This window comes from Apostichopus japonicus, chromosome 1 (genome assembly GCF_037975245.1).
Source record: "Apostichopus japonicus isolate 1M-3 chromosome 1, ASM3797524v1, whole genome shotgun sequence".
NCBI lineage: Eukaryota > Metazoa > Echinodermata > Holothuroidea > Aspidochirotida > Stichopodidae > Apostichopus > Apostichopus japonicus.
In genome coordinates, this window is record NC_092561.1 from 14,068,874 (window position 1) to 14,088,258 (window position 19,385).

The 19,385-nt window shown below is 37.1% G+C and overlaps 2 protein-coding genes across 5 annotated transcripts in view; both read right to left on the reverse strand.

The window, feature by feature from the left end:
- The window catches only part of LOC139968176 (caspase-6-like), a 23,749-nt gene extending 14,302 nt beyond the window's left edge, over positions 1-9,447 (reverse strand). The window contains exons 1-2 of one of the 4 annotated variants that reach the window (XM_071972576.1): positions 9,138-9,440; positions 194-327 (exon numbers count right to left, since the gene is read on the reverse strand). Coding sequence is in view for 1 of the 4 variants with exons in the window: in XM_071972573.1 (XP_071828674.1) it covers positions 9,138-9,179 (42 nt within the window). In the remaining 3 variants the exon portion in view is untranslated. The other 3 variants (XM_071972580.1, XM_071972573.1, XM_071972586.1) reach the window with 3 other exon arrangements.
- On the reverse strand, positions 9,256-18,859 carry LOC139972055 (uncharacterized). Its single transcript, XM_071978952.1, has 6 exons — positions 18,615-18,859; positions 16,666-16,932; positions 15,279-15,560; positions 11,533-11,585; positions 10,922-10,938; positions 9,256-9,331 (listed from the first exon to the last, which is right to left on the reverse strand). Exons 1-6 carry the CDS (start codon positions 18,652-18,654, stop codon positions 9,256-9,258), a joined length of 735 nt encoding a protein of 244 aa, XP_071835053.1. The 5' UTR covers positions 18,655-18,859.
- Between the last annotated feature and the right edge of the window lie 526 nt (positions 18,860-19,385).

Genomic DNA, 19,385 nt, shown 5'->3' on the forward strand with positions numbered 1-19,385 from the left:
TTGCCTTTAACTATTACATTATACTCTTAGAATTTTAACTACTCAGGCTCTAAAAACGTTGAAATAGGTCTATATTTGAACAATTTAACAAATATTATCAAAAGAAGGTAAACGTGTCGTCTACAAACATTTGTTAACCAACTCAAAGATAAAAAATTATGCAGGCTACTAGTTTGGTTTGGGCGATACTCACTGACAAATACAGTTAGCTTGCGTGACTTATCTGTCTGCCCGATAGCGTTTGGATGTATTGGTAAAGATGGTGCACTAAGCTGGTGACTGGTGACAACTGTAAGGATCCACTAAAAGGAGAGAACGCACTTGCGCCTGTTGATAGGAGAAGGAAAGCAGAACCAAGAGGCAGCTTGAAACTTGTCAAAATGAAACAGAACACTGTTAACTTATGCAGATTAATTTTCGACAGGTTTTAACCAGCACAGCCTACGAAACAGGAACTAACTAGTAAGGTCGGTACACCCAAACTAAATAGAGGGTTCGTTGAGCATATTTAATGAGTGGGCGTTATTACCGTAAATAGCCATGGTGAATCATTCCAGGTGAATCACGTGTGAATCACGAATCATATATATATATATATAATAAAAGCCCACGCTCAGATCACATGATATACAGGGAGGAAGTAGCGAGCGATTGGCAGTACGTCATAGATAGATAGAACACTGTTAACTTATGCAGATTAATTTTCGAGAGGTTTTAACCAGCACAGCCTACGAAATAGGAACTAACTAGTAAGGTCGGTACACCCAAACTAAATAGAGGGTTCGTTGAACATATTTAATGAGTGGGCGTTATTACCGTAAATAGCCATGGTGAATCATTCCAGGTGAATCACGTGTGAATCACGAATCATATATATATATATATAATAAAAGCCCACGCTCAGATCACATGATATACAGGGAGGAAGTAGCGAGCGATTGGCAGTACGTCATAGATAGATAGAACACTGTTAACTTATGCAGATTAATTTTCGACAGGTTTTAACCAGCACAGCCTACGAAACAGGAACTAACTAGTAAGGTCGGTACACCCAAACTAAATAGAGGGTTCGTTGAGCATATTTAATGAGTGGGCGTTATTACCGTAAATAGCCATGGTGAATCATTCCAGGTGAATCACGTGTGAATCACGAATCATATATATATATATATATAATAAAAGCCCACGCTCAGATCACATGATATACAGGGAGGAAGTAGCGAGCGATTGGCAGTACGTCATAGATAGATAGAACACTGTTAACTTATGCAGATTAATTTTCGAGAGGTTTTAACCAGCACAGCCTACGAAATAGGAACTAACTAGTAAGGTCGGTACACCCAAACTAAATAGAGGGTTCGTTGAACATATTTAATGAGTGGGCGTTATTACCGTAAATAGCCATGGTGAATCATTCCAGGTGAATCACGTGTGAATCACGAATCATATATATATATATATAATAAAAGCCCACGCTCAGATCACATGATATACAGGGAGGAAGTAGCGAGCGATTGGCAGTACGTCATAGATAGATAGAACACTGTTAACTTATGCAGATTAATTTTCGACAGGTTTTAACCAGCACAGCCTACGAAACAGGAACTAACTAGTAAGGTCGGTACACCCAAACTAAATAGAGGGTTCGTTGAGCATATTTAATGAGTGGGCGTTATTACCGTAAATAGCCATGGTGAATCATTCCAGGTGAATCACGTGTGAATCACGAATCATATATATATATATATAATAAAAGCCCACGCTCAGATCACATGATATACAGGGAGGAAGTAGCGAGCGATTGGCAGTACGTCATAGATAGATAGAACACTGTTAACTTATGCAGATTAATTTTCGAGAGGTTTTAACCAGCACAGCCTACGAAATAGGAACTAACTAGTAAGGTCGGTACACCCAAACTAAATAGAGGGTTCGTTGAACATATTTAATGAGTGGGCGTTATTACCGTAAATAGCCATGGTGAATCATTCCAGGTGAATCACGTGTGAATCACGAATCATATATATATATATATAATAAAAGCCCACGCTCAGATCACATGATATACAGGGAGGAAGTAGCGAGCGATTGGCAGTACGTCATAGATAGATAGAACACTGTTAACTTATGCAGATTAATTTTCGACAGGTTTTAACCAGCACAGCCTACGAAACAGGAACTAACTAGTAAGGTCGGTACACCCAAACTAAATAGAGGGTTCGTTGAGCATATTTAATGAGTGGGCGTTATTACCGTAAATAGCCATGGTGAATCATTCCAGGTGAATCACGTGTGAATCACGAATCATATATATATATATATATAATAAAAGCCCACGCTCAGATCACATGATATACAGGGAGGAAGTAGCGAGCGATTGGCAGTACGTCATAGATAGATAGAACACTGTTAACTTATGCAGATTAATTTTCGAGAGGTTTTAACCAGCACAGCCTACGAAATAGGAACTAACTAGTAAGGTCGGTACACCCAAACTAAATAGAGGGTTCGTTGAACATATTTAATGAGTGGGCGTTATTACCGTAAATAGCCATGGTGAATCATTCCAGGTGAATCACGTGTGAATCACGAATCATATATATATATATATAATAAAAGCCCACGCTCAGATCACATGATATACAGGGAGGAAGTAGCGAGCGATTGGCAGTACGTCATAGATAGATAGAACACTGTTAACTTATGCAGATTAATTTTCGACAGGTTTTAACCAGCACAGCCTACGAAATAGGAACTAACTAGTAAGGTCGGTACACCCAAACTAAATAGAGGGTTCGTTGAACATATTTAATGAGTGGGCGTTATTACCGTAAATAGCCATGGTGAATCATTCCAGGTGAATCACGTGTGAATCACGAATCATATATATATATATAATAAAAGCCCACGCTCAGATCACATGATATAAAGGGAGGAAGTAGCGAGCGATTGGCAGTACGTTATAGATATATATATATATATATATATATATATATATATATATATAGATAGATATAGATATAGATATAGATATATATCGCGCTCTTATGCACGCAAATTGATTGTGATCAGCACACGTATTGATGGATTGCATTTTGCATGTGATCAATAGTTTCTGCATACAATAAAACCCAATACTCGACGTATTATTGACGTACATAGAGTGACTTGTTTTGTTCTTGCTTTTTTTTGGGGGGGGGGGGGCACAGGAGCAGTCTTAGCATGTTTCTAAACATATGGGATTAAATTTTGTTAATACTTTTATTAAAACGTACAGTAAAGATACCAGCTGTTTCATCAGAATAGTTCTCAAAACCCACCACGGTATATTATCGAAGTATGCATAAATTCCACGTTTAATAAGTCCGCATTGTTTTCTAACTTCATCCTCGTCTATTTTAGAATAATACCACCAGATTGATCTTGTAGATATAGACTTTTGTCTTTAATTACTGCATTGTTCCACAGCTCAAAATGGAGAATACTCACAACCTAAATCTTAAGTTATGTTGCTTTCAATAGAATAAATACTATAGCATCGTTGTCGGGTTCCGAATTTGAAAGACTAAGACATACTTAAGGACAACTGACTGCCTAATCCTTTGATATATAAGTAATCAATGTTTCACCATTTATCATGAATTTCTCGATCCTGATGAAACATGTAATAATTGTCAAGTATTATTGCTTCATCTATAACTGTGTATTGCGGTGTCTCATGGTTCCATTCATTGACGTTTTTCTTAATTTTTGTCTCCTGATTGGCTATGAAGCACTAATTTGTCATATTAGCCATGGTCTAATCTATATGTGTAAATTTCCCTTGGAGAATGCTTATATTTGATGATAATCCACAGGGAAAGTTGAAATGTGTCTTGTTTTATTATGTGTACCTGCAGTGCATCTACATACCTCTACATCGACGAACAATGTACAGTTCTTTTAGTGTGTGGCCATAACAAAACATCGTTCATATGAGAACGGATCATATGAAATAACGTTTCGTATTGTAGCTTGTGGTTAGCCATAATGGGAAAAGTATGTTACGTCATAAACGGACACACATACGATAGTGTCTAGGCTGTAGCTAAGGCGTATACTTAAGAACTTCGCTAGAAGGTAGAACGTTGATAAATACCAAAAAATCCATATCAGGTATATACGCAACTTTTCAGTGACTTAAAAATGCGACATCACTAAACTATACTAAATGTCACATCTTCATGCACACTAACTTTGTAATACAGCATTCTGTCAACCGAGTCTCTACAACTACAGGTCGTCATAATGCTAACACACGTTTTCCATTCCTGACGGTTCGTTGACAAACTGGATAACATGTCTTTTGGGTGAAAACTGTCCACTGATTGTTACTTACCATATAAAGGTGTCTAACCTCAATTACTTGTTCCAGTTATTTACACACTATATTCGTTATACTTTCCAAGAATGCTAGAGCCTGACAACTGACATGTACTATCTATCACATGATACATGTCCTATCCACTATCGGCTAATATTAGCTGATGCATGTCCTATCCAGTTTATGATAGCTGATGCATGTAATATCCACTATATGATAGCTGATGCATGTCCTATCCACTATATGATAGCTGATGCATGTCATATCCCCTGTATGATAGCTGATGCATGTAATATCTACCATATGATTGCTGATGCATGTCCTATCCACTATATGATAGCTGATGCATGTCATATCCCCTATATGATACAGGGTTCTGCCCAGGGTGGATTGAGTGCCGGCAGGACTATCTAAGCGGAGCGCCACCATCAGTTGGCGCGGAGCGTACAAGAAAATTGTGGGTTTTGGAAACCCCCCAGATGGCCGGAAACGGCCCTTCCCGAGTATTTTGAGCCACATGTAGACAGCTTTGAAATGAGATCTCATGTCTGGAATTTTTCATAATTAATGAAAAAAGTTAGGACAAATATCTGGAGCACCAGAGTACAGACCAGCCGGTGGTGCCTATTAAATAAATCATTCAGGCTGAGATGATAATTTTAGATGGGACAGTTACTTACGACAGTTATGATATACACACTGAGCGACTAACACTGCTTCTCATGTATCAGGCGCGTATCCAGGATTTTCAAACCCGGGGGGCGCGAATTACTATCTAAGCGGAGCGCCACCATCGGTTGGCGCGCAGCGTACAAGAAAATTTCTTATTTTGATACCCCCCAGATCACCGGAAACGGCACTTCTCGGGCTTGAAATGACCAACCAGATGTACACTTTTTGCCTGAGAACCAAGTATTTCCTAATAGTTTTTTTTCCATCCATAACCTTTTTGAAGATTGTCAACCCGGCACACATCATGTTCGACCTGATCGCATCTCCTGTGGGTCTTTGCTTTTGTAGGTGATTCTACGTCGCGGCCCACAATACCCGTCAGCCCCACTTTTCAAGGTTTTAAGCCCCATATTTGTTCAGAATTTGAAAATTCACATTTCTCGTGAATAAACTCACTTCAAAACATACCCATAATGTTGTACAAAATTTCATCTATGGACAACCAATATAGAAAAACTTCCTTCAACCCCTAACAGACCGGTCAAAATTGCACGAGTAGAGGGAAGTGTGATGCAGAATGTTGGTCAGAAATTTTCGAAACTTCAGACACAGTTAATTTATTGGTGTACAAATATTAAAACCTCTTATAACGGCTATTATAAAACTTGGTTGAAGGAAATGAAATAATAGCAGATATTTCCGAAACCGAACACTACACACATAGGCGTAGGAGGCGCGGCGGCAGTGGCGGAGCTAGGGGTATTGGTCAGGAGGGGCGAGAATGGTCTGTAGGGGCGCTTTCGACACTATCTAAGCGGAGCGCCACCACTGGTTGGCGCGTAGCGTACAGAAAATTTTTGAGTAAAGATACTCCCTAGATCGCCGGAAATGACCCTTTCCGGGCCTGGCTAATTTGCAGATAAACGAAGAATAAGGTGTCATCGCCAAATTACACCAACAAAATGTGACAAATGTCAATAAGTAGATGAGAGCGCAATAAAAAAGTCAATAATCTAGAATAAGTAAAAAGTGGTAAAGAGCTGAAAAAGGCGCCAGCAGTCCATTTGAGTCCGTCAGGGGGGCATCCGCCCCCATGACCGTATGGACGCTCCGCCACTGCGCGGCGGGGGTGCAGCCCCTAATTCGCCATTACTAATGTAAAAGAGAGTTTTGACATAATTGGACCTCCATGCTTTTTATACATCTACATGAGACATGTCGTTGTTTACATTAGCATCCCGCGGTATACTGCGCAATTTTAACGGAACGTACGGTACATGATGGCATGCGATGTAATAACCGAGGCTTGCTTATATGATATTGACATTAACACGTTGAGCGCGCGCGAAAATTTTTGGTTATTTTTTCAGGCAAGTCGGACAGTTTTGAGGCTTTTCATCCTGAAACGCCATTTTCATGCTCACTGATATGATGTGATATCTGCTGTTTGCGTTACAAATTCAAACAGGCGCATAGCGAGGAATTTGTCAAGGGAGGGGGCGAAGCCTGTAGGCAAATTATCTAAGCGTAGCGCCACCATAGGTTGGCGCGAAGCGTACAAGAAAATTTTGGCCGAAAATGCCTCCCAGATCGCTGGAAATGGCACTACCCAGGACCATTTGTTAGCGCGAAGCGTACAAGCAAATTTTGGCCAAAAATGTCTCCCAGATCGCTGGAAATGACACTTCCCAGGCCTTGTAAGTTGCATCTAAGCACTTTCTATTTTGAAATTACTTAGCGATATCATTTAAAAAAATGCTGAATGGGGGGGGGGGGGCGGGCGGTCGCCCCCATCCCAAAAATCGTCATGTTCCCCGACGACGCTGTCGAGTTCGAGACCAGCCACAGTTGGTTTCATAGCACAATTCTACACACGCGTTATGATAGACCATATATAGTATATATATAGATCATTAGTGAGAGAGGAAAATGGAAACGTCAAAAAATTGAGTTGTCGGTGTAAGGGGTAGGGTGAGTCACACATTTACGAAATCATTGATCCGTCACTGGCTACCCTTCAGCGCTGTAATGATGTCACTGTTCCTCTTTCTCTTCCCGATGTCTTCGCGTTTTTCTTTTACTCCCTCCTTTTCTCCTTTTTCTCTCTTTCTTCATTTTCTTTTCCCTTCCTTCCTCTCCTCCTCCTCTTTTTCCCCCTTTTTTCCTTTTTTCTTCTCTTTTTTTTCTCTCCTCTTTTTCTTACCCGGGGGGCGCGCGCCCCCAACGCCCCCCCTGGATACGCACCTGTGTATAGAGTAGTGAATACAAAATCTGAGTGTAATTTCATGTACAAATAAACAGTAAACTAGTGAATAACTCCGATCAACTGCGCGATATCATGCAGTGAACCTTTGAACAGCGTTTATAACTGTAGTGTTACTGTACGTTCGACCCTCCGGCTATGGAGCTGTTTTTTGGAGTTCCTATCGAAAATAAGTGCCGGTCGGAAAAGTCACTCAGGCAGATTGTGGCGGTCGGTAATTCAGCGTGCTGGTCGGGCCCGACCGGCGCCGACCGGCAGCGGCAGAACCCTGATGATAGCTGATGCATGTAATATCCACCATATGATAGCTGATGTATGTCATATCCACTATATGATAGCTGATGCATGTCATATCCACTATATGATAGCTGATGTATGTAATATCCACTATATGGTAGCTGATGCATGTCCTATCCACTATATGATAGCTGATGCATGTCATATCCCCTATATGATAGCTGATGCATGTAATATCCCCTATATGGTAGCTGATGCATGTCATATCCACCATATGATAGCTGATGCATGTCTATCCACTATGATAGCTGATGCATGTCTTATCCACTATATGATAGCTGATGCATGTAATATCCACTATATGATAACTGATGCATGTCATATCCACTATATGATAGCTGATGCATGTCTATCCACTATATGATAGCTGATGCATGTCTTATCCACTATATGATAGCTGATGCATGTCATATCCACTATATGATATCTGATGCATGTCTTATTCACTTTATGAAAGCTGATGCATGTCATATCCACTATATGATTGCTGATGCATGTCCTATCCACTATATGATAGCTGATGCATATCATATCCACTATATGATAGCTGATGTATTTCATATCCACGTTATGATAGCTGATGCATGTCATATCCACTATATGAAAACTGATGCATGTCATATCTACTATATGATAGCTGATGTATGTCATATCCACTATATGAAGTCTGATGCATGTTCGACCCACTATATGATAGCTGATGCATGTCCTGTCCACTGTAGGCCTATATTGGCTGATACGTGTCCTATCCACTATATGATAGCTGACGCATGTCATATCCACTATATGATAGCTGGAGTATGTCATATCCACTATATGATGGCTGAAGTATGTCATATCCACTATATTATACCTGATGCATGTCATATCTACTATATGATAGCTGGTGCATGTCATATCCACTATATAATAGCTGAAGTATGTCATATCCACTATATGATAGCTGAAGTATGTCATATCCACTATATGATAGCTGAAGTATGTCATACCCACTATATGATAGCAGAAGTTTGTCATATCCACTATATGATAGCTGAAGTATGTTATTGTCATACCCAATATATGATATCTATTGCATGCCATATCCACTATATGATAGCTGATGGATGCCCAATCCACTTTATGATAGCTGATGGCTTGGGCTATCATATAGCCCATTCAACGTTTACCCATAATGCCGGTTTAGATTTTAAGCTAGAAGAGGTCGACGGTTAGCACAGTAGGCCCACTCGACAACCCGTCTGCAAGCTCTCGTTGTGGAATCTTCCTGTTTCACACAGGAATTTTTAAAATGGAAAAGCCCTAAATCATCTTCAATCAATCTCTCCATCTGTAGACCATTAAGTAGTTTATCACAGTTTATGCCAAAACAATTGGTCTATTAAGGAATAAATACAACGATGCGTAATCCTTCATGAAGGACTGATGCACTGCTCTAATTGTGGTATATTACCTTACATGGTAGTTGGTACGTAAAAACAGAATGGTATCGTAAGGGTACCAAAGGAAACGTAAAATAAACAATCGGTTGCGGTTACTTACGGATGTTAGATCAACAGCAGAGTCATCATGATAGGATGCCATTTAAATTTTGGTTGATGTGTATCCTTCACTACAGTACCTTCACCGCACCAGCACTAAAACAAAACTGAGCAAACCGTCACAGTTCTGCTAAGAAGGCATTCAATGGTATCACAAAGGGATATTCAATAAATGATGCAAATATAGTCACCAATCTGTAGGGGGAAAAAAAGGAAAAAAACGTAGCAAACTTCACAGTTCTGTTTAGAATACATTCGATGTACTACACAAACTGTACGGTACATCACAAACAAAGGGATATCTAATAAATGATCAGATTATAGCCGGCAAAACTGAGCAAAGTTCAATTATGTTTAGAATACCTCCTATGTACTTATCCGTGTTATAAACGAAGTTAGTCTATAAATAATGAAACACCGGTTTGACACGGCTCAGTGGTCCGTTTACTTACGTGGGTGTGATCGTCCATAAAGTCATCTCTGGGATCCATTGGAATATGACGGTAATGACAACCCTAATTCGCAGTACCTTCGTATAGTCAACAGTTAAATAGAATAGCACTCATAAGGTGACGTTCAGCTTATTATTCTGTATATAGTGCAAGTTTCGAAGTATTTATTCATCGAACTGTATTGCTCATAAAGGCCAGGCGTTCATTACTTTGCTTTTGTAGGTGATTCTACGTCGCGGCCCACAGTACCCGTCAGCCCCACTTTTCAAGGTTTTAAGCCCCAAATTTGTTCAGAATTTGAAAATTCACATTTCTCGTGAATAAACTCACTAAATATACCCATAATGTTGTACAAAATTTCATCTATGGACAACCAATATAGAAAAACTTCCTTCAACCCCTAACAGACAGGTCAAAATTGCACGAGTAGAGGGAAGTGTGATGCAGAATGTTGGTCAGAAGTTTTCGAAAATTCAGACACAGTTAATTTATTGGTGTACAAATTATCAAACTTGGTTGAAGGAAATGAAAAAATAGCAGATATTTCCGAAACCGAACACTACACACATAGGCGTAGGAGGCGCGGCGGCAGTGGCGGAGCTAGGGGTATTGGTCAGGAGGGGCGAGAATGGTCTGTAGGGGCGCTTTCGACACTATCTAAGCGGAGCGCCACCACTGGTTGGCGCGTAGCGCACAGACAATTTTTGAGTAAAGATACTCCCTAGATCGCCGGAAATGACCCTTCAGGGCCTGGCTAATTTGCAGATAAACGAAGAATAGGGTGTCATCGCCAAATTACACCAACAAAATGTGACAAATGTCAATAAGTAGATGAGAGCGCAATAAAAAAGTCAATAATCTAGAATAAGTAAAAAGAGGTATTGCATAACGTTTTAATTTTTGTAAACCAAGGTGAGGCTTCCACAAATTGTAATAGATGTAAACTTGTAAACTTATATTCTATTGAAGCTGTCTCTAATTATAAATATATGTATGTATGTATATATATATATATATATATATATATATATATATATATATATATATATATATATATATATATATATATATATATATATATATATATATATATATATATATATATATATATATATATATATATATATATATATATATATATATATATATATATATATATATATATATATATATATACAGATTGTTATACTAATGTTACATTTTAGATGTTAACTTGTTTAAAGCAGTTTCCTATAGTCAGGTCTGTCTTGCTACAAAAAGGGTTGTAACAGTTAAGACAATTCACAATTATTTATAAATGCATGCCGAGAGTGTTTCAGAGAAACCCACTGACTTGAACTGGGGATTGAACTGGGGAAATGGGGATTAAATGTGTTCAAAGAGAGTCACTTACTTGTGCCACGGTACTGCTAAAGTAACTGGGATTGAAGATGTTTAGAGAGAGTTACTTACTTATACTACGGTATTGCTGAACTTACTGAGGGTTGAAGGTGTGTAGAGAGAAATAACTTACCTGCGCAACGGTACTGTTGAACTAACCGGGGATTGAAGGTATTTAGTGAGACTCCCCTAATTGTTTGCAACGGTATTGCTGAACGAACTGGGATTAAATGTGTCGAGAGACTCACTTATCTGTGCAACGGTACTTCTGAACTAACTGGGATTGAAGGTGTGTAGAGAACCCTCACTTATCTGTGCAACGTTACTGTTGAACTAATTGGGATTGAAGGTGTTAGAGGGAGTTACTCGCATGTGCAACGGTATTGCTGAACTAACTAGACCTGAGTGTGTTGTTGTGTATCATGTGTAATTTGATCTTAGGTAAATATTTGATATAAATTGAAAAGAAAAAACACGTGTAGCTACATAAGCAAAGCATTAAAAATTCGAGCTATAGAACCAAGGCTGTGTACGTTACAAACGCATAATTGTGTGAGTTCTTACGTCAGTAGCAGTCTTTATTTCCTTCTCTATCGTTTCAAATTCTGAAAGATATTCTGAGAAAAAAAAGATTTCATATAAATATGAAATAATGATGATACGAAGTGGAATTGAATATCTCAGTTCAGTCCATTGATGACTGCAGCTGTAATGAAATGGGGAAGTTGACTTCATGGAGGAAGTAAATCGAAGAAATGGGGGAAATATTTATATTATAATATGTCGTTTTGATGGTTAATATAATGTTATTGCAATACGTGTTGCATTAACATCAATGCAACTTGTAAACACTCCACGAAAGGAACTAGGGATTAATATTTCAATTGCTCTCCAATTAAACAGAAACTATGCACAATTGTGAAAATTTAGTAAATATACAAATAATGATGATACAAAATGATATAAGATCTCCCTGTTCAGCAGTCACGAGTTGTATATGATGTTCTGTCCATACAAGGTAAACAATGTAAATTGTCCATGGATACTTTTTTAAGAAAAAGTCGCCCAGGAAAGAACCTGGGCACGAAAACCAAACTACCGAACGACTGATCCGCTCTGAACCCAATCCCCTCGCATCAAGACTGTGACTGTGTGATCATCGCCGAGTGTGTATCACCATTCCTCTCGAAAGGGAACAGATAGTACACATGATCTTCGCCAAAAGGCCGTATGGCAAGCCGTTTTAACATTTACCTCTCTATTCTACTTAAGTAGAATTAATTCCACTTAAGTAGAATACAATTAAGCTTAAGTGAAATGAATTGCACTTAAGTAGAATTGCATTTTACTTAAGCTTAATTGTATTTCACTTAAGTGGAATTCATATTAGCTTAAGTTTAAACGGTTTTTGTCTACATCGTATTTTACTTAAGTAAAATACAATTCTACTTAAGTAAAATACAATTCTGCTTAAGTAAAATTCAATTCTACTTACGTAAAATGCAATTCTGCTTAAGTAAAATTCAATTCTACTTAAGTAAAATGCTATTCTACTTAAGCAAAATGGCTTTTCAATTTCACTTAAGCTAAATTGCATTTTACTTAAGTGAAATAGAATTACGCTTAAGTGAAATGTGATTGGTCAATCTATTTCACTTAAGTAAAATGCAATTTAGCTTAAGTAAAATGTGATTGGTCAATCAGTACATGCTACTCATTGCGTCACTGTACTTGCCGCGTAGTACGACTTTGTATACTATTATAGGTACCTCACCACGTGTTCATTCGCTCAATAGGTTAACCATTGTCAGAAAAGAGGTAAAAGTACCTAACGTAAAGCTTGTTTAAAGCATGTTATCATTTACTGTCATCGTTTATTCTGCCTTTATATGAAAAAGCATTAAAGTACAGATGGTGAGAAAATAGGGAGGATCGAAGGTGATATAAACCATTTAAAAAATCTTTGGTTAAATGTTTATATTACTCCGAACGAGCATATGGAAGGGTTCAGTTTGATAAACTTGCTCCTCTTCTAGCTCATAATCTAAACGGTCATGATATGGAAGTTTGCAAGTGCCATGATAGGCCAAGATCATAGCTATCATGTGGTGGGTAGGATATACCAGATGAAAACTTCTATCTATGCTTTGGCAGGTCTTGAAAGTGATGAGTTTAGTGTGTAAGTCAATGGAACAATTAATTGTGATGCGAGACCTATAGAGTTACGTTCAAGACGTACTAGTTACGTAACCATTTGCGGCCATTCCCCCATTCTGCGATACTTATCCAGCTTTCGTAGTGTATATACGAACATAACACCATACTTAGCAAATGAAGCAAAGCTATGTTTATCACTGAGTCTGAACGTTAGACATTTGCTAAATGCAGCCAGCCAATAAATCTTTGTAAATTGTTGCTGATGCAGTTGGAAAAGCACTTTTGAGGGCAAGGGAACGACTACACGGCATACCACCAATCAGTGGTACTAGTAGTAGAAGTATCACAGGGCATGGTACCAACTAACATTGCCCCCAGACCAACCACTTCTCAGCACGAGGTAAATGTTATAACGCCTTGCCATATCCTTCAATTCCACTTAAGCTTAACTGTATTTTAATTAAGTAGAATTGAAATTTACTTAAGTAAAATGCAATTGTATTCTACTTAAATAAAATACAATTCTACTTAAGTAGAATACAATTTAGCTTAAGTTAAATTCAATTTCACTTAAGCTTAATTGTATTCTACTTAAGTAAAATACAATTCTACTTAAGTAGAATACAATTTAGCTTAAGTTAAATTCAATTTCCCTTAAGCTTAATTGTATTCTACTTAAGTAAAATACAATTTTACTTAAGTAAAATGCATTTAGCTTAAGTGAAAAAGAATGACACTTTTACTTAAGCTAAATTAAATTTTACTAAAGTTGAATTGTATTTTACTTAAGTAGAATATAATTAAGCTTAAGTGAAATTGAATTTAACTTAAGCTTAAAAGAAAGTGGTAATTTTACTTAAGTGGAATACAATTAAACTTAAGTGCAATTCATTTTACTTAAGCTTAATTGTATTCTACTTAAGTGCAATTCATTTTACTTAAGCTTAATTGTATTCTATTTAAGTGGAATTAATTCTACTTAAGTAGAATAGAGAGGTAAATGTTAAAACGGCCTGCCATAAATGCCGAGAAGCGATTGTCCACGGATGACTCCTGGATCTATTGACATTTAGAGGATCGTGAACATATAGAAACAGATGCCACTCATTATTAAATTAAAAAAAAAAGAACTACTATTGATGTTGACCTTGATGAGAGAAAGGTTATCGTTTAACATTAACATAGAAGCAGCTGTAATGAAACGGGGAAGTTGACTTTATGGAGGAAGTAAAACGTAGAAATGCACGGGGCAAATATTTACATTAGAATATGTCGTAATGATAGTTAATATAATGCTATTGCAATACGTGTTTCATTAGCATCAAGGCAAGTATAGTAACCACTCCACGAAATTAACAAAGGGATTATTATTTCAAGTGTTCTACAATTAAACCGAAACTATGCACAATTGTGGATGTAAATGTATTATAGAGAAATGTAAGCTTATCATTCAATAAGTGGCCAGGTATAGGCTACAGACCAGGAAGCTCTGAAGTCGCTACAGAATTGTCGATCATGTGAAACAGTATATTTTAAGTACTTTTGACAGGTCTGACAGGCATAATATCCTATTCGAAACTGCGCAATGGCTTAAAGCAGCATTTTGCGTCCTTTTCTATGTTTCTCAACCTCACTGATTCCACGATGCCATAACGACATACATAACTAGTTTATCTATTCAAATCTTACTTCAAATGGTGGCATAAAAGTCGAAAAATTTACAACTTTCAACTTTGTTTTTTGTCGAAGATATATTCCGTTGGGATCCAAATAAACCTCGCCCATAATATGAAAATTTAAAAGCTACGAACGTTATTGGCTAATAGGTAATACAACTTCATGCTTGATTTGGGTAGATTGTCTATGGCAGTTGTACCAGAGCTGTTAGAATCCAGCTTGCTGGTTGCACCAATTTACCAACTCGACATATCCCCTACTGAAGGTGGTTTTCCCAATACATCAACACTTACCAAATGAGTCATTATGCTCCTTGCAGGCAAGTAGATATGCATTTTAGCCACCGTTGAAGTAAGAATAGGCAAACTTAGTAAGCTAACAAGTGTATCTCGTACATACAATATGATGGACTTTTAAGTATCAGATATACGCCAAACGATTGCATGGTTAACTATGTGCATACTGCTTTGACTTACCAACCATGTTGTTCTTAAGGCTCCAAATCGAAACTCTCTCGAAGCCGCCGCATTTCTCCCCACCGGTGCATTTAATACCATTGTCTATACATTCTGAATCCTCTCGTCTCTTCAATTTTGGTTGTTGGTTGATACATATACATTTGTCTCCTTGGGTAAGCAGAAAAAGCTGAAAAATTTGGCAAGTTTCTAAGCACCTTTCGACATCCAAATCAGCCTTAGGTTGTGTGAATGGAATATAGACGTCGGTAGGATTTTCGTAGCAACCTTGATAATTTTTCCCTGCGAAAATTTAACAAAAATACGTTGTATGAAAAATTGAAAGAACGATATAATTAAAGACAGTCAAAATTTGACAAACCCTCAAACAGGATATCAAAATATCTAAATATATTCAAAATATTATTTCGAAGTATCAAACTTGGGCAAATTGATGCGTTTACCAAAATGACCGGTGTTGCAAACTTCTTTTAAATGTTGAAAGGATCTTGTTGGATTAGATCTGCAATATAGATTACTCACCTGTTTAAGCTGTCGTCAGTTTGTGATCTTTTTTGAGGGGTTGCATTCAAAAGCTGATAAAGGTTTGGTGGAGGTGGAATATCTTGCTACAGCAGAAAACGTGAACCTTGTGCCCCTCTAGATTTTTATCTGAATACCCATCAAAAAAGAATCTGCTTTCGCCTTGGCTAACTTATTAGACATTGAGCAAATATACGGTCATTCATAATAACGCATTACAGGGGTATCTGATAACTGAAACAGTAAATCGTGTTTTTGTCAGTTTATGTCAAAATAAGCCTGCGAAACACAAGAGTGTACTTTCCAGATTATTTCGGAGTGTATCAGTTTCCTTGACTCATAACTCAAGTTTTCATAGCTGAGTTGATTGCTGCTTTTCCAACAGTAAAGGTTACATCGGGCGGGGTTTAAATTTACAGACCGTTCACTCTAGAAAATGATGGACTTTGAATTACTATTATGATTTACAAACGGGGACTTGTCAGAAACATAAATGTTTCAAAATCTTTAGCGTATTACTTATTATTCGAGATATAGACTACGATACATTCTTGGAACTGTTGCCTTGAATAATCAGTGTTGAATTGAGACAAGCCTTCGTGAAGATGAAATAATTGGGGAAGCATACAATCAATACTTGGCATCATGGAGTGTTAGCTCAGCGGTTAACGCCGGTGCCTTTTAATCATAAGGTCCCAAATGTCGTCCAGTTACAGAGTTGTTTAAGATATGAATTTAAGAGACCGACTTCGGTCAACTTGCGAGTTCCTCCTTGCAGGAGGATTTAAAATACATACACCGACAAATACACGCATACATACACACATCTAGACCTGAAGAACTTAATTGAGTACATATTGTATACCTTTATACAAAGCTGAGACATTCTGCCCGCCACAGTTGATTGCGGCATCACAGGGAGTATCACAGTCGCTCAGCGGAGCAGCCTGAGCAGTGATGTATGCAGACGGATTACCACAGTAACACGTGCGTCCGTCCTCTAAGCCAAACCATATACTGTTACTAGGGCAGAAATCCCTGCACCGCGAAATGCTAAGCGAACCAGGAAATAGTTTTTTACGAAGCCATAGATTCGACGTGTTACTGTAGAAACAGCCGATTTCCTGGCCAACTATATTAAAAATTTAAACGATAAAGAAACATGAACTCTTATAATAATTGTATAAAAACAATTATAAATGGCAACATGTAGATTCCTGAGAAAAACATGCAGTTTATCAAAAATTACTTTCTTTTGTAATAAATCTTGATTACAGGGCTTTGATTATTTACAGTGATAAAATGAATTTAATGCTTCTTTGTTTATTTTCTTTCAAAGCGGCTGTCCTGAGACGAATGAAGTTAGTCTTAGCCAGATTGTGACACATCTCTTTATATACATGTACATGTGTAACTCTCTGTTTCACCTACCAGGCTACCAATGGAGAAGTACTTTTGTAGAAGTAAAATATACATGTTTACATACTGTAACTGTTTAAAACTGCAACGCACTGCATGATTGATGGGATCATTTTTTTTTCCAAAGATATTAATTTTCTTTGAGCTTATACATACAATAGTTACACAAGGACTTCCTGTTCATGGTTGGGAAAACCATGCAGAACTTTCATGTTACGTGGGTTCTTCCAATCACTAAAAATCCCAAGTTTGGGGTGGTCGCAAAGAAGCAGTTGAGGGAGGGGGAAAATATGGATTGCAAAAGCGCACCTGTATAGAGTGTAAGTTAGGGCCTAGGGAATAGCCCTTAATTTAATTTATGAATACTTTAATTAGTTTATGAAATTCACAATTATGACAAAACTATAATGCATAAAACCATGATCGTACATTCACGTCGAGACAGACTAGCAGTGATTAGCTGGGCAAGTTTCGAAAAATAGCAATGCGGCAACTTGCTTTATACTTACAATTAGTACACTGTTATTGTGAAGAAAGCCCATAGAAGTTGCACCACTTTTAAATAGTTAGCAATAGTTAGAATATCGGAGGGAGGAATAACTTTATGGAACTTTTTTAGCACTGAAGCTGCAATGCTTTCAGCCAATTCTTTCGTAGCTATTTAACTTATCCACAGAAAAGATTTCAGTTTGAACAGACTATGTTTGATCAGATCTATGGGGCATAGAATAATGATGTCCCAGAAGGTTTAACATGTATTTAGCCTAATATTGCCTAATTAAAGGAATTTTTTACTAAAGGGAGAGTTTTACTTTACAACGGGGGTTTGGGGAGACGGCGGGGGTAGGGGGAGGAGGGGCTAACTTGGCATTCTGATGAAATGGTATTTTCTCCCCATCACTCCCCTGTGGCGCTATCATTGCATTATACGTATGTAATATTCACGCATAATTCATACATTTAATACAAATATATATATATACCCCTATGCGGCCTTCACTAGCTCATCTGACTAAGTTAATTTATTTCAGCTGGTAGTCTGCTAATCATACAAAGAAACGAGGTTAACATGATTGATACTGCACCATTAATAACTGCTTGCCTATATTATCATTAGTTTGTATATACCGGTTGCTGAGACTAACTTCAAGTATCATAGTCCACTTCTGACAACTCGTGAGATACATATTTCAATTCAAAGTGAATCGAGTCCAGATGAGCAATACCCCAAAATATGAATTAGATTTATGTTACAGAAGATATCTAAGTGGTTGTTGACTTTGCAATCCCTGTGTAAAGACAGAGTTCCTATTGGTTTTTAGCCTTTGTTGATTTCATATGACTAAAGCTATACTTTAAACGACATTCAGAGGTACAGGTCAAAATTGTACTCACCCGATCGCTGAGGCATCGTTAGGATCAACGACAGAACCATTGCTTAATAGAGCTTCATGGTAGAATGTGTGTTTTTTAAATCTCTATTATATTAGTTAATTAATAAGATTCTACTTTGGGTTTCTATCAATCTAATTTTCTATAAATCAGTCAATTGAAAATAAATCCAAATCAGTCGGTCGATACAGACTAGCATCAATACTACTTTCGTTGAACACAAACCAAACGACAAATGCCTCCCAGCAGAGTCGTGTATGCTTTTCTGTATAAATTAATAAATAACGCCATTAATTCGTTGTTCAGTACTGTATAATTTTAATGACAATGACCTATATATATATATATATATCATCGGAAAATCAAGAACAATGAAAAAAACCTTTCAGCCTCCGTATTTCGTATATATACGTATATATATATATAAATATGTATGTATATATATATATATATATATATATATATGTATATATATATATATAGATATATATATATATAGATATAGATATAGATAAAGATATATATATATATATATATATATATATAAATATATATATATATATATATATATATATATATATATATATATATATATATATATATATATATATATATATATATATATATATATATATATATATATATATATACTAAAATAACTAAACACTACACAAATTTTCGGACACCCTGGTCCTTCGTCAGGTGTAAAAAGAGTGATTGAAATCACGATGGTCTACCGTAAGCCCCAGACTGCTCAAAGTGCTTAAACCCGGA

What these genes read in the sequence shown, in the direction of transcription:
- LOC139972055 (XM_071978952.1), bottom strand. Translation starts at nt 18,654, where the DNA reads ATGGTTCTGTCGTTGATCCTAACGATGCCTCAGCGATCGG. An exon ending in AACGATGCCTCAGCGATCGG is followed by an intron (nt 16,933 to 18,614) that starts GTGAGTACAATT and finishes TTTTTAATATAG; the next exon opens with TTGGCCAGGAAATCGGCTGT. An exon ending in CCTTAAGAACAACATGGTTG is followed by an intron (nt 11,586 to 15,278) that starts GTAAGTCAAAGC and finishes TTTTTTTCTCAG; the next exon opens with AATATCTTTCAGAATTTGAA.